Source organism: Rosa rugosa, chromosome 5, assembly GCF_958449725.1.
Source record: "Rosa rugosa chromosome 5, drRosRugo1.1, whole genome shotgun sequence".
NCBI lineage: Eukaryota > Viridiplantae > Streptophyta > Magnoliopsida > Rosales > Rosaceae > Rosa > Rosa rugosa.
In genome coordinates, this window is record NC_084824.1 from 20,638,053 (window position 1) to 20,653,033 (window position 14,981).

Below are 14,981 nucleotides of genomic sequence, written 5' to 3' on the forward strand. Positions count from 1 at the left end.
GTGAGAACTCAGTCCCGACCCGAATTCTAAGAACACCGCATCCAAATTTAAGCCTATCCTAGTCCTCGAACTCCCCAGTGGTACGGTGCTGCCAATCAAATGCATGATGAGTTCCGATCTAAACGTCAGAGGGACACCCTGCAATACGATCCAATATGATGATAGCTTCAACAGGACAAAGGTGATGTCGCAGACGCCATCATACTCGACCAATGCCACCGGAGCTTTGTTGAACCCCCACGACCCTCCACGCCAAACCCTAGTCTATCAGTCGGGTCAGAGAAAGAGAACAGAACCCAATCTCCCTCTGCTTCCTCAAAACGGAACTATCCGTTCACCCTCCAAGCACTTCAAAACATTGAAGTTTTCCCACCAAGAAATCTCAAGTCGCTGTAACCCCTTCCCCTGAGATGATCGCAAATCAAATGGATGTTTCCCTTGCGCAATAGCTAGGGAAGAAGCTAGCCATGCAGCAATGGCATGATTGGCATCCACTGAAGACATGGTTCTGGTTTGATGATGAAACTCACAGGAATCCTAACCCTGGGTTTAGAGAGAGGGGGGACAATGCTAGAAAGATGACTTTAAACTCATGCTATGTTATAAATACATCAACACTTAAACGGAGTAATTAGCAGAAAATCTAACGACTAGATGATATTGATTAAATTTGACGAGTGAAAAAAATTGAAAGTGCAAGATATAAATGTAGTGTGCAAACCTGAAAGAGGTAAATTGAAATTTACCATTTGGCAAACATGTATTCAACTCCTTAACGAATTTCATTTGTAAAATGTTCAATTAGCATAAACAATTGACAATGAAATTGAAGTCATGAGCGCTCACACAAACCATTTGCTTAACTACCTCTCTCCATGAAGCTTGAAGTTACTAGATTTAACGGGAAATGAATATCCAATTAACATTTCATATGTTTATTCTAATTCAGTTTGTTATACCCTTACACAGATGAGACAATCGCTCAAGAATATGTTTGTCTAGACTCTAGACAAGGTTGTTTCTGACATATATGTGTGCCAGCAGAAATATATGATTAAGAAAAAGGTTGTTTTGATTGAGAATGGGGTTCATCCAGAAATAAAGAAAAAAAATGTCTATAGATTATAATCTGACAGGTAAATGATAGAACATGTAATGTAAACTCCAATGAAGAAAGCATCCGGAACAATCAGCGATTGTCTCCTCCGTTGGGAATCGTACTAGCCAGAGCCCTGCAAGACCAGAGAGTTCAAATTATAATCGTATGGTTGTACCAGCTTTGAAATGCAGATGCCACTAAGATAGCTTGCACAAATGCAGTTGTATGTAAATGTTTGATATCAGTTTCAGGGTTTAGTGGAGCCACATATTTGTCAAAACAAAAAGTAGGCTCTACAAAGTAATAAGTTTGCCAGGTATATAATCGTGCAGCCCAAGTGAATACACTTGAAACCTACCGAGTCAACTAAACACAAGCTGCAAGCAATGAGGTTAAATCAAGAAGAATACATAGGAAGGACCAGATAGCAAAACTAAAAGCCTTAAAACCAAATCAGTGGATATAGTCATCAAGGCAATTGCCGGAGTCTTTGCTGGGTACAAAATGAAATGGAACCACACATGCAGCCCACCAATACATTGGAGCCTGAATGGCAACATAAAAAATTGAACCCAAACAGCTGATTAGTTCTTCCTAGATTATATTATTGCTTCTCAAAGCATGCATCAGTACTTCTGATCCCATTCGACACTTTGTATTCTAGGCAAGGAGTCGAAAAAAGCCAAACTACTCTCTTCCAAGAATAGAATATACTTCAGCAAACGCCTCTTATGGTACCAGCTCAATACAAATCATTGACCAGAAAGATCTAGAACTGCAGGAGCTGGATACTTTAAATGGGATGCGGCAGCACACTACGACAGTCAAACAATTTTTTTTTTTTTTCCTAAAAGACAAAAGCCATGAGAAAGCATCATTACATTGTCTTATACAAAGTTGGAGCATAATTTTGATAGAGAAACATCACATATATCTATGTATCAATCTTAATCACTTGTGAAAGCCCATGCTTTCTTTTACTTCCCAAAATTATATAGCAGCTGTCATGCTTTAGGTTTAGCACACCAGGTCATACTTAGTACCTACACCACCACCATAGTATTGCCTTGATGTTTATCCAAGCTCCTTTAAATCCTGATAACATGTTCTCCAATCCTATGATAATCTACCTTGTACTGTGGCTACCACCAAGGTTCACATCTGCGTTTTATTGCCCAGAGATCCTTAAAATTATTTACTTGTTACCTACAAGACCACAATAATATTGATGTTCACCCAAGCTTCTTCTGATTCTGATAAAAAAGCTTTCCATACCAATTCTAGGATAATCAACCCTGTCCTGCAGCTACTGCAAATTTAATCTGTGTTTTAATGCATCTCAGATACCTCAAACTTATAGACTTAGTACCCAAGCTTCTGCAAATTCTAATAGAATGATTTTTCCACCAAGACCCCTAACTTGTTGAGTACCAAAACTACCAAACAAACCTGAAACTACTTCCTCATTACAATGGAGTAGTCATCATTTAAATCCAGCTCATCTATGCTTCATTTTATGCATGGAACCACTCAAGCATATCGTGCTAGGCACAAAGTATGTGTACAGGTCATGTCTGGAAAAAGACATTAGACATGTTGTGCTGTGTAGTTTGAGACCTGTTTGAAAGTTGGTCTGTACCGCACTAGCACTATCTCAACTTGTTTGCCATCTTTATTACTTTTTCCGTGTAACAATCATGTGCAAGCTATTACACAGGTTAATATACACTTAGAGCCCCAAAAGCAAAACAAAGGAACTTGGAAAAAATCATTAGAACACAAAAATCAACTTAACAGTGCCCTACTTTATATTTTTTTGAAATCATCCGTGCATAATTTTCCCTCAAAAACCAAAAAAACAAAAGAGAAGGGAATTACATAACATACATACTACATCCCATTGAACTCCCAGACAACTCAGGCACCAGTGAGCAAACACAGCATTAGTCAAGCCTAAGTTGTTTGGAAATGCCAGTTCAATTACGCCAAAGCTACAAACCAACCTACAAAAAGATAACAGTTGAGAGGATGAATTTTGTGCAGTAGTTTGTGTTTGAGAGGGTGGACGAATGAAGAAAGGATCAAACTACAAAATATAATCCACCAGAACGCATGAGGCCTGCTGCAAGATTCAAAGAAGAGATGGGGTTCTTGTCTATCTCCTAACTGGTGCACTATGTGTAAAAAGGAGCAAGCATTCTGCTGATCATGTCTTTCTTCATTGCCCAACTGCTCTGAGCCTATGGTTTAAACTATTTACAGAGGTCAATGTTAGCTGGGCTATTCCTAGGCAATACTTTTCTCTCTCTAAGTGAAAAGCATAAGAATTTAGGGGGAAGATAATGACCACGCCAAGAAGCTGTAGATCTTGATTCCTCCTAAATCCTTTGTTCCAGACTTTGCAAACAAATATGTTCAAGGCCAACAGGGTCCGGAGATAGAGTAATCAAGAACATCCAAAAACTAGAATAACCTAGAACTGATTTGGGGCTTTTCACAAATAACCCAAAATCCTAATTTACCAAAAGCTCAAAGATGGTATAACATATCACAAAACTTATATGGGGCTTATGATAACCCTTGCGTCTCTTCAAATTTTCAATTTCTAGGTTCAAGTTTATATCTATCAGAGAGGAGAGAAGAAAACGAAACTATTTTTCCAAAAGAGAGTAAGGGAAGCAGAAATGACAAGAAAAAAAAATTGCAAGTACATCATTCTGCTATCAGTAGACATGTGTCAGCATAGTATTTAACTCAGACGCATAGCGCTGGCAGTCCCCAAAGAACAAATGAGTTCTGCCACTAAAGCCCCTGGATTTCAACTTGTACGATACGGATTTCACTAGTTGTCACATTATGCTTCTATTCCTCCCTTATAGATCACACGGTTGCTTAAAAAACTTATACAGTACAAGAGAAATCATATCTATAAACTACAAACCAGAGGACACAATCTGCAACCATCCACCTCCAAATAATGAGATCAATATTATTCAAATATATTTAAGCAAGCACTCTACCGCATTGAGGAACTCAATTAACCTTCCAAAACCTATTAGAGATTTCATTTTCATAGATTTCATTTTCATAACACTAACGAACCGCCTTGAAGTTGAAATGCTCAATTAATAGCATCCAGTAACTCAAAATTGATAAATAATTACCCAGATCAATCAATCAATCAATGCAATTTACTACTTGTATCAATCCTAACAAACAAACAAATTCCAGAAACAAAAAAAAATAAAAAAATAAAAAATTCGGCGAAAATCGGAAAACTCACTTCTTATGCCGGCGGCCTCGCTTGGGACCCCAGCCTTCAAGCTTGGCGACGGGGCACCCACACCGCGCCCGAAAGAGCAGGACGGCACGGCCATTGTGCGGAGCCATCTTCCGGAGCTCGGACCGGAGACACTCGTAATCGGGATTGGTGTCACTCCCGCCCTTCCAGGGCAGCTTATCGATCTCCTTAGACCCGGTCTTGACACACTCCTCCGTCTGCAGCTGCAAATCGAATTCCATGGCCTTCTTCAAGCCCTTGCAGCCGTGGCGGTCGCACTTGCGCGATCGGGCGCCGCAGCAGAACTCGACGAAGAGGAGGGCGGCGACGAAGAAGAAGAGGAAGCCGAGGAGGTAGGGGATCGGGAGGAACTGGAGGTGCGGGGCGGAGTGGGACAGGAGGAGGGAGAGGGAGTTGAAGATGTAGGCGAAGTAGGAGGTGATGAGGAACGTGCCGGAGAAGAGGACCAGGATGAGGATTAGGAGGTCGAGGGTCGCCGACGGCGAGTGCTTGCAGAGGAGCGTGCAATTCGGGTTGCTGCCGCCATTGGAGTGGTGGTTAGGGTTTGAGGATTTGGGTTTCGGGGACGGAGAGGAGGATGACGTGGCGGTGAAGGAGGAGGAGGAGGAAGAGCGCATGATGGTGGTGGCGAATAGGGGATGTCAGGCGCATGTTAGAGAAAAACGGAAGCCCCGGGGTTTCTCTTTTTTTTTTTTTTTTTTTTATTAATTCAATTTTTTAAATTTAATAAATTAAATTTAAATTGGGAATTTAATGGGGGGTGTGGTTTTGGCGTTTCGGGGGAAATGAAAGCGACTGGGACACGGAGCACGCGCCTTCGGGAGAGAGTGCAAGGCACCTGCTTTAGCTCTTGTTACGTAAACTATGTAAAATACCTATTATTATTTTTTTTCCTTGGAATACACTACTTCTATACTTGTCAGTAGGTGATTGGGTTGAGACCAAAAAAAAAAAAATAGGTGATTGGAGGATTGGGACTAGTCTCAATCATCTAAGACATGATATCTTACAGTAAGGGAAGGGTTAGTGGTTTACGAGCAAAAACATGTCGGTATGAGTCAATCCCATGCACCTCACATTAGAGTTGTTATTAACAAGTTTTGAGGAACGTCATCAAAAATTGGTTTCCGACGCACTTCATGACTTTCATGAGCTAAAAACAAAAAAAAGTTATCAAAATTGTTTCCAATGCACATTATGGGAAATATGATCGAAAAATTAAAAGGCAAAAAGAAAAATTGAGGCTCATGGATCCATCCAAAACAAACATGTAACGTCTCTATATTTTTTCGAGGGATCATCTCCAAAACTACAATAGTAATCAAATTTTCTTTGTTATTCGACTAATTGCGGTAAAGATATACCACATACATGAGATTTCAAATATAATTTTGAGAAACATACTATTGAACCTTATCAATAAAGAATGCTCTTAAAAACATGTCGGTATGAGTCAATCCCATGCACCTCACATTAGAGTTGTTATTAACAAGTTTTGAGGAACGTCATCAAAAATTGGTTTCCGACGCACTTCATGACTTTCATGAGCTAAAAACAAAAAAAAGTTATCAAAATTGTTTCCAATGCACATTATGGGAAATATGATCGAAAAATTAAAAGGCAAAAAGAAAAATTGAGGCTCATGGATCCATCCAAAACAAACATGTAACGTCTCTATATTTTTTCGAGGGATCATCTCCAAAACTACAATAGTAATCAAATTTTCTTTGTTATTCGACTAATTGCGGTAAAGATATACCACATACATGAGATTTCAAATATAATTTTGAGAAACATACTATTGAACCTTATCAATAAAGAATGCTCTTAAATACAAGAATAATTTGCATAGAGCAACTCCAATAGATTTTTTTTTTTTTTTTTTATCAAAATAAGAACTTCATTAAAGAACGAAGATTACAATGAGAATGGTAACAAGAGCTTCAAAACGAAACTCTGCCCACTTTAGACTTCACTAATGAAGTCCATACTGACACACTGTTGAAGCCAACTAGGCCCCGACTCCAAACATAAGAAAGGTTGACTAAGACAGAGAGCTTCTTTTGCAAAGCGATGTGCAACCATGTTACAATCGCGCTTCACAAAATGTCAACTACAACTAGTAAAAGATAAAACTAACTGTTTAACTTCATCTAATATATGACCTTCCGAACTAAGATCACCACTGTCATCATGCAAGGTATTTAAGACTGTTAGCGCATCCCCCTCTACTTCTAAACTTAAATAACCAACATGTAGAGCAAACCTGAGACCATGTAGTAGTGCCAACGATTCAACAGCCCTTGGTGAGATATTACCAACCTGGGGAACAGCCATAGCCCCTCGTAGATGTCCTAAATGGTCTCGGAAAACTACTCCCAGCCCACAGACCCCATTCTTCACATCAGTAGCACCATCGAAATTCATCTTGAGACAACCCAAGATCGGAGGCTTCCAGACTTGAGGCTCCACCGGTATGTGTCCAACCACTCTTCCTGGCCCTGACTTTTTGGAACGCAACTTTTGACTTTCACATTAGCAGCATCAAAATGCATCTGCCACTCTCCAGCTGCAACTACTAATTCCTCCGGTGTCAAGGTTCTTTCACCATGACGGTGAAGGTTCCTATTTCTCCAAATCCACCACATGATAAAGCCAAAAGCTTCCAAATCACTTCCAACAGCAATACTAATTACATGTGTGACAAGATCAATTAATGAAGGCTCTTTCCATACTTTACACACGTCACCTAAGAAAGAATACTTCCAGGCCTTTCTTGCATTGGGACAATCCCAAAACACATGAATTGCAGATTCCACCGGTGCATTACAGAGCCAACAAGAAGCATCAGACGTTATTTTTCTTCTCTGCAGATTCTGACCGCATGGGAAAAAATTATTGATGGCCCTCCATAGTAAAAGTTTCACTTTAGGTGGTACATTCAGACCCCAGACTTTCCTCCACATTGCGGGCACACCTGAGGAACTACAATCAGCTACATTGGCACTCTTAATTGCTGTCAAATCACAAGCCGCCCACTCTTAACTCCAATAGATTTCTTAAATATTATTTTTACTTATTATATAAAGGTTTTTCTTAACTTTCAACTCCAACATAGGTCCTCTATTTTAGAAAATATCCCTAAAGCCCCAGTACCATTTGGTTTAGTGGCATAGTCTCCCATTTATAAGTGGGAGGTTGTGAGTTCGACTCACGAAAGACTAATTGTAGCATTTGAGTTGTTTATCTGATAAAAAAAAATCCCTAAAATTCTTGTTTTTATTACCAAATGAGAGAAATATAGTAATATCAATAGCTAATATATTGTAATTGTGACATGAAATCAAGTACTTCTTTCACGCTAGAGGAAATTAACGAGGGGGGATTTCAGTCAGGATTCTGGTCGAATCCGACCAAATAGAGCACGGCTCAAGGCCGGTGATGGGTTGCCTGGTTTGGTGACGATTGGGTCACACTGGCTGGGAAATCGGAGTGGATGGCATCCCGTAAGTGCAGCAGCGGTTTCGACCATGAAAGGGATCGGCTTGATGTCGACTGTGGTTTGGCACAGTAGAGGCTCCCACTACCATATAACGACGATTGGAGGCATCCGGTCTCAAGGAGCGGCAACGATGCAATCTGGGTGCTTCTTTCCTGTAAGGGCGACGGTGGCGGAGGCGGCGACAGTGACAGCGACGTTGACCGACACAAAGAAGGAAGAGTCCAATTGGGGTTGGGTGCCCAGATCAGATGTGAGGCCCAAATCACTTTGGAGCCCCAATTGTGTTAGGGTGTCCAATTTCTTTTGGGTGCCCAAACAAAATTGGATGCAAAAACTAAATTCAAATTTGAAGCTCAAAGTTTTGGGATATGTTTCTATGGGGTTTCGAATTTGGGATCTAGGAGGCTGGACCCAGCCAAATCTCCTCACCTTAACTTGGATGGCAAGGAGAGATTTTAGGTTTTTGTTGAACTATGCCTATGTACTATGTTCTAGATTTTTCATAGTTATAGGCTTGCTTTCATTTGTGAGCACTGATAGACAGTGGTGCTAGCATGCCACGTCCTAGACTTGCCCATAGATGGTATGTATCCATGCCATTCTGGCTTGCGTTGAATGAAAGTTGTCTGGCTTGATTCAAAAAAAAAAAAAAAGTACATCTTTCTAAATCATAAATGTAAATAATGATTTAATATGTTTACTAATATATTTTTATTAACAAATCAAACGTTAGCTAACTTTTAAGTAACATTGTTGAAGCTCCGAAAACTAAAGAAGATAAAAATGCGTTTACTAGGGTTTCCTAGTCGTTGACCTCTTTTTTACTTAAGAGGCGGCGGTGGCTTCAACCTCCGTCCATCTCCCATATCAAGATGTTTATCCTTGACTATTGCTTCCATTTCTTGCTTTGATTCTTCACCAACAATGGCCTATCCTCTATAGAGGAAGACAACGTCTCGCGCTCTCCAACTAATATTTTCAGGCCATCAATCACTTCGGCGACAACTGTTTGATCTGAATGCTGTGTACATGGTGTCACTGGCAGTGAACCATGGGTGGATCAAATCTTCTTCTGCTCGTGCGGCGTGGATTTGCGGCGGCATCACTGAAGGTTATCGGAAAGTGTTATCCTGAATATTATGATCAATCTCCACCTAAACTTGATCAAGCATCTCATTAAGATGTACCATCGGTCACAAACACATCGCCTTAAGATGACCATGCATGTTACTAGCTAGGAAGATGTTATCCAGGGACTTCTCCCCTAGCTTGCAGACTTGTGGATCTCAGGTTCGGATCGCCTACTAACTCATGCATGCAAGTTGAACATTGTTTTAATAAAAGAGTGAAGTAAACCAACTCTCCACCAACGCGTACCCTTGGTGCTCTCAAATTACTACGAACAATGGCTACCCAGGGATATTCTTCCATGATCTCTTAAACCACACTTAGGCGTATATCAAAGGAAATCATATATGGGAGACATGTTGGAATGTGATCATGCAATTAGATGGCTTCCCAATGAGTATGTTATTTGTGAGGAGATTTACCATAACATTGGTGCATCAAGACATACTTGAACAAGGAAATTCATGTATCCAGAAAGGGTACAATAATATGGAACTGAAGGGATACATATATGATGATAGTTATGGTGAAGATGTATAAGTAATCAATAGTTATATCTCTTCACTCAAGAGGCACAATTATTGATGTCCGTAAAAGGAACCTCAATCCATTCCATTACCATTCATTCAGAGATTTGAGTTTTCCTTGTTGCGTCTAAACTACAGGGACCATACCATTGTGATTAACAGTCTAACGACAATAATCACAACGATCATTTCTATATTTTCCTACAAGAAACTCTAAATCAAACAATGTCGAGGACAGCTACAAGCTGTATAAATTGTAACTTGCCACATCAGAAAAGGAGGGACCACTAATCTCAACACGCATTCTCCTATAATTAAAGCTCATTTCCCAAATACAAAAGCATGATTCTTTGCTCTAATTCTATTATTATGCCAAAATCAGAATTCAGACTGACTTAAGAGTTGGAAATTCTTTACTCAATAGTTGCGACCCCTCCTAATCGTACTTTCCTCATTTGATAGATGACTCAAAAGTTTCGGAAACATAAACTCCATGCCTACAAGGATCCACATTCTTAGCAAACAGACCTCTTAAACTGGTCGACTCATGTTGCCTATGAATTGTACAAAAATTCACAACAGTAATACTTAACCAACATTGTGAAGAGAAATACTAATAATCTGATTGAGGCAGCAAGCAAGTCTGACATAATAATTTGTTTTATGTTCTTTTTAATATTAAAGAACAAAATATTTAAAACTTTTTTTTGGCATTGAAATACTTGAAATGTAACCAACAGGGGAGGAGGTTTCACGTAATAACCATGAGCTTAATTAAATTGCATGCACACATCTCTTATTGTCTAGGGTCCTAGGGATCATATATATCCTCTGAAATTTCATAATTACATTGTCTTGTAATTATACTAAATCTCAACCAATCAGCCTCACAGTGGCAAACAGATGGACCGACCAATTTCTTGGCTAAACCAGTTTTCCAAGAAAAGGAAAGAAGTATCTGATCGCAGAACAATTTACATGGTCCACAATTTTAAAGCAATGCACCATGGAGGCATGAATGCTTTAGGTAGTCATTGCTCACCTCTTACCTCTTTCAGAAAGAGAGAGAAGAAAGGAATAAGAATAGAGAAAAGAAAAGTTGGAAATTTTGTGAATCAGATATGTGCTTGCAATGACCAATTTCTTGCCATGTCTTTGTTAGTGTTAACTTGACATGTTAACTTATTCTCGAAACAAAAAACTATGTCTTTGTTAGTGTTAACTTGACATGTTAACTTATTCTCGAAACAAAAAACTAATAGCTTGATATATATTGTTGAACTAAATTAGACAATACATGTGCAACTAAATTAGCCCATGCTTTTTCCACCAAAAGTCAATGTCAGAAATGAACTCGATCCACTCAATCAGGATATTAAGTTGCATGATAAAGGCAATAAATACAAATACATAAATTGGAAGGTCATGCTCATTGGGTCCATAGATCATCTCCATCACTTTCTATCTATGCTAATGATAGTATAGAATTTGTAGTCGTCAAGGAAGAAAGAGCTTTCAAACATAACTAGAAATTTCAGTTGGAGACCTCATTTTAGTTTTTATTGCAATTTTTGCTCCATATATACACAAAAGCAACACTTACATACTAGAGAGTAGAGACTACCAGGAGACAACGTATTGAAATTTCACCGAGCTCAACTATACTTTAAACTCCCAACCATGACTATCTGGAAAGCTATAAGATAACTACAAGTCCAATTTGTAATCCACAGGAAAACAACCGAGATTCTGTGAAGGAGGAATCTAGAACTCGCGGTCTGGGAAAAGTAAAGGAGCTACAAGGGACCAAACATATAGTCCAGCAGTAACCCACTCTGTGCAGATTCGCACCCAAACTGATGTCCAGCCAACGTCTATAAGGTCTGAGCTCTCTGATGTGTTGGTCCAACCCGAAAGAAGCATGGCTGAATACATGCTAGCCAAGGCAAATATCAGGTGGAAAAATGTATAGGAATAGCTGACAGGTTGTGCTTCTTTTTCATTCTTTTCTTTCCCTTCTTCCAACTCTTTCCCCTCAAGAAGAGGTTTCTTTTCAGCTGCGCCACAAATTGGAACGAGTTTGCAAAGAACTTATATGTAACTTACAAATGAGAGTAACTTTGATGTATTGCAACATAAACGACTAAAAAAGTTTATTTTGAGTACCTGCCCTGGGTGAAGACGGTGGTGACAGAAAAGTTGTTGAAGATCCAGCACGTAATGCAGAGTACAGAACTGAAAGAATGGTCGTCACCATCCCAAGAAGAGTAGTACTAAAAGAGACCGCGCTGGAGTGGTGAAGACCATTGCAAGCATAGCCAACAGGCTCACAGGAAAGAGCCGTGTAGCACACATAAGCACAATATACTGATATAACAGAAGCAGGAAGGAGGCTGCCATTCACCTGTTTGAAATTTACAGGCAAAATAGTGATGGGGGTTAACCCTTAGTATATGACCCAACACCATAGAACAAACCTACCAAGTCCCAATTTTTCCAAATAACAAAGATCATATCATATAACACTTCAATTCACCAATACAAATCTTTGCAGTATTGTGTACTACATGGTGGAATAAGATATGATGAGTTTTCTCAAAAACCGAGTACTGGGACAATTTCCTTCAGTAAAGAGTGGAGATAAACTTGTCAAGAAATGTAGGTAAGAGTGCTAATGAGCCTATCCAGAGAAATTCAGAGCCATTTTGTGTTGCCCAAAATCATAACACTCCACGTGATCAGTGTCCTTTACTAGATTACCACCAGAAATCTATGGTAATGATTCCTAATTCCTTCAAGAGAGCATGGTTGCAATTTATACACAATCTACATAGTGTACATGAATAGTTCATCGATTAACATATGGGGAAAGATGGACATCTTACATCAAGCATGAGTTTCAAATTGACGAAAGTTACCATTCTATCCTTACCGTTGGGTGTAATGCAATCACTGCAAATGCAAATGCCAGAATCATGGTCATGACAATGAAGAAGACATTAAGGCCACAGTCATTGCCAGAGGGATTGAACCAAATGAACAGAATGCCTAAGAACACAAATGCTGCAATATAGCACCCAATTGATATAGCAAGCAACGCGATATACCTGAAATGTATTAATCCATACAGTTAAACTCATTTGAACCAGTGATGGAGGAAATTATACATATCAGGACTAAACTCACCATTTTTGTTCATCTTTCTCCACCCATGCATCATTCCAGGAGTGAGTAAAGTCTAGTAAGATAATCACTTGAACCAGTAAAAACAGGCCTGCCCCAAATTTTGATATATCTCCTGCATGCAGATATAACAGAGATCAACTATTGATTTTAGCATAAAACCAGGCAACAGAACAGTAATTTTCCCAGTGACAAAACAACCACTAGTGAGAATCAGATTCATGACTGGCCAAATAATGTTGAAGTGTTGGCCCATTACCTAGTATCCAAGTCTGAATATCATATGCATCTATCCAAGTCTAAACCTAGCCTGAAAGTGCTAAAACCCCTCCAATAAAAGAACTTTGTGGCTACACTCAACTAACAAGATATTTTCTCTACCATCCAGATTCGTAGTCTTTATTTGTTATAATAAAAATAAAGCCATGAAATAAGTTTTCCCTTCAGATATAATAGAGACTTATTTTCCCCTCAGATATAATAGAGCTCAACTAGTCACTTTAGCATAAAATCACAGGGAACAGAACAGTACTTTTCCCAGTGACGAAACAACCATCAGGGAGAATCAGATTCAGGACTGGCCGAAATAAGTTTTCCCTTACTTCAATCAAAATTATCAACTCTGAGATTCAATTAATAACGAACACCTAGGTGACCATGTAAATGGTGGATTCTAAAACCCCACAATCCCCATGCATGTTCCACAATCAAAAAACAATTCTTTTTCCTGGTAAACTGCATAAATATCAGGAATGACAAAAAGCATCTAAAGTCTATAAACTTTGCTGGGACTCTGGGAGTACGTAAGCTTATGGCTGGAAACAGAGCCATTTACTTCAGCATTATCCAACTGACAAATCCTTCCATATTTATATAAATCTCATAGAGAAATGTTAAATGTCCTAGTGCAAAGAACACTCTTTCCAGGGAAACTTTAATGCTATTAGAATTTAAGATTCATTTGCTACAGCATACAAATCATTTACTTTCTTCAGTACATGTTAAGCACACTAATAAAGCAAGGTAGGATCACCACATTCTCCGTTGCACCAGGTCAAATAACAGAAGCAGAAACTATTGATGTCTCAGACCTATTTAGGAGAAAACTAACCGTAGATTGTGATGACAATGTCTGGAAGAAAAAACATGAGAATGACAAGCAAAAGCCAGATGATCATCTTGGCAATCCATCCACCATGGTGCCAGCCATCTCGCCGGTCATTTCGATCCTTCACACCTATCATTATAAGCGAAAGTATCGCAAAAAACAAGAAATTCCCCATGCTCACCCGAAGAACCGCTTGTATTTGATACCATGCCTTGGTGTGAGTCTCGGAAGAGCTTATCCCTATCGATACCAATAGCGATCAGAAACAATCAGATCACACAGTGGCAAACAATCTTGAAAGGTGAAACAAAAATCACATAAAAAGTGTTCTAGCTCAAAACGCAATTCTGAATTTCTGACATTGCCAAATTTATAATGAACTATAATAATGCAATCACTAAATTCCAATTTTTTTTTTTTTTTGCAATAATCTTCATCTCATTCATCATGTTTAGACAGTGATATATCAATTGCACGATCCATAATCATAACAGAGACTTCAACAAGCATCCCAAAACGAATCAAACCAAATTCATAGAGCTCGGAGCTCAATACAAACAACCCAAAAATCCAGAATTTGCTATCGTTTTCAACAACTAAACAATTCTACCACATACCCAATTAAAACCAGCTCCTAAAACGAAAAGGGTCGGTGAGAAATTGGACTCACATGGGATTTTCTCCAAGAGAGGAGCTCCAACTTCTCTAAGAATCCAAGTGACGACCAAGGAAAGCCCGAAGAGGCCGCAGTACCCGAGTCTCGCTGATTTGCCGGAAATCCCGGAGGCCACGGAGGAGCAGAGGCCGCAAGTGCAAGAGGAACACCAAGAGCACAAACACGTCATCTCTGTCTGTCTCTCTCTCTGTAACTTTCTAGAGGAAGGAGATGATGTAAGTGTGTGTGCGGGACTGACTGGTAGCTCTGGTTAGGTGTTGATTGTTGAATAGAGAATTTTCGCACGTAATTTTGAAATTTTGATGGATTGTGACCGTCGGTAATTACGTGGGCCGACCCATTTTTGCTTACTATTTCTTAGTTTAGCCTGGTTAGAAAGACTTTTCTAATCGAGTCATTTTTTATCGGAAAAAAAAAATATATCGCTCTTAGTTTTTTTTTTTTTGATCGGGTTAGT

The 14,981-nt window shown here is 39.2% G+C and overlaps 3 protein-coding genes across 3 annotated transcripts; all 3 read right to left on the reverse strand.

Moving 5' to 3' along the window:
* Positions 1-878: 878 nt before the first annotated feature.
* LOC133710981 (uncharacterized protein At5g19025) lies at positions 879-5,106 on the reverse strand. Its single transcript, XM_062137136.1, has 2 exons — positions 4,383-5,106; positions 879-1,232 (listed from the first exon to the last, which is right to left on the reverse strand). The coding sequence occupies exons 1-2, from the start codon at positions 5,015-5,017 to the stop codon at positions 1,190-1,192; spliced, it is 678 nt and encodes a 225-aa protein (XP_061993120.1). The 5' UTR covers positions 5,018-5,106; the 3' UTR covers positions 879-1,189.
* A 1,403-nt stretch (positions 5,107-6,509) lies between these two features.
* LOC133711333 (uncharacterized) lies at positions 6,510-6,827 on the reverse strand. The gene has a single exon (XM_062137468.1). It carries the CDS (start codon positions 6,825-6,827, stop codon positions 6,510-6,512), a length of 318 nt encoding a protein of 105 aa, XP_061993452.1.
* A 4,227-nt stretch (positions 6,828-11,054) lies between these two features.
* Positions 11,055-14,780, reverse strand: LOC133710506 (uncharacterized). The gene is made up of 6 exons (XM_062136587.1): positions 14,519-14,780; positions 13,852-14,088; positions 12,744-12,855; positions 12,490-12,664; positions 11,724-11,961; positions 11,055-11,614 (listed from the first exon to the last, which is right to left on the reverse strand). The coding sequence occupies exons 1-6, from the start codon at positions 14,691-14,693 to the stop codon at positions 11,322-11,324; spliced, it is 1,230 nt and encodes a 409-aa protein (XP_061992571.1). The 5' UTR covers positions 14,694-14,780; the 3' UTR covers positions 11,055-11,321.
* Between the last annotated feature and the right edge of the window lie 201 nt (positions 14,781-14,981).

Bases quoted from the DNA above. Each gene is read 5' to 3' on its own strand.
- LOC133710981 (XM_062137136.1), bottom strand. From the start codon at position 5,017: ATGCGCTCTTCCTCCTCCTCCTCCTTCACCGCCACGTCATCCTCCTCT. The intron at 1,233-4,382 runs GTGAGTTTTCCG...CTGGTCTTGCAG, and splicing joins CGAGGCCGCCGGCATAAGAA to GGCTCTGGCTAGTACGATTC.
- LOC133711333 (XM_062137468.1), bottom strand. From the start codon at position 6,827: ATGAATTTCGATGGTGCTACTGATGTGAAGAATGGGGTCTGTGGGCTG.
- LOC133710506 (XM_062136587.1), bottom strand. From the start codon at position 14,693: ATGACGTGTTTGTGCTCTTGGTGTTCCTCTTGCACTTGCGGCCTCTGC. The intron at 12,856-13,851 runs GTTAGTTTTCTC...ATCTGCATGCAG, and splicing joins CATTGTCATCACAATCTACG to GAGATATATCAAAATTTGGG. The intron at 11,615-11,723 runs GTACTCAAAATA...TTTGTGGCGCAG, and splicing joins ACCGTCTTCACCCAGGGCAG to CTGAAAAGAAACCTCTTCTT.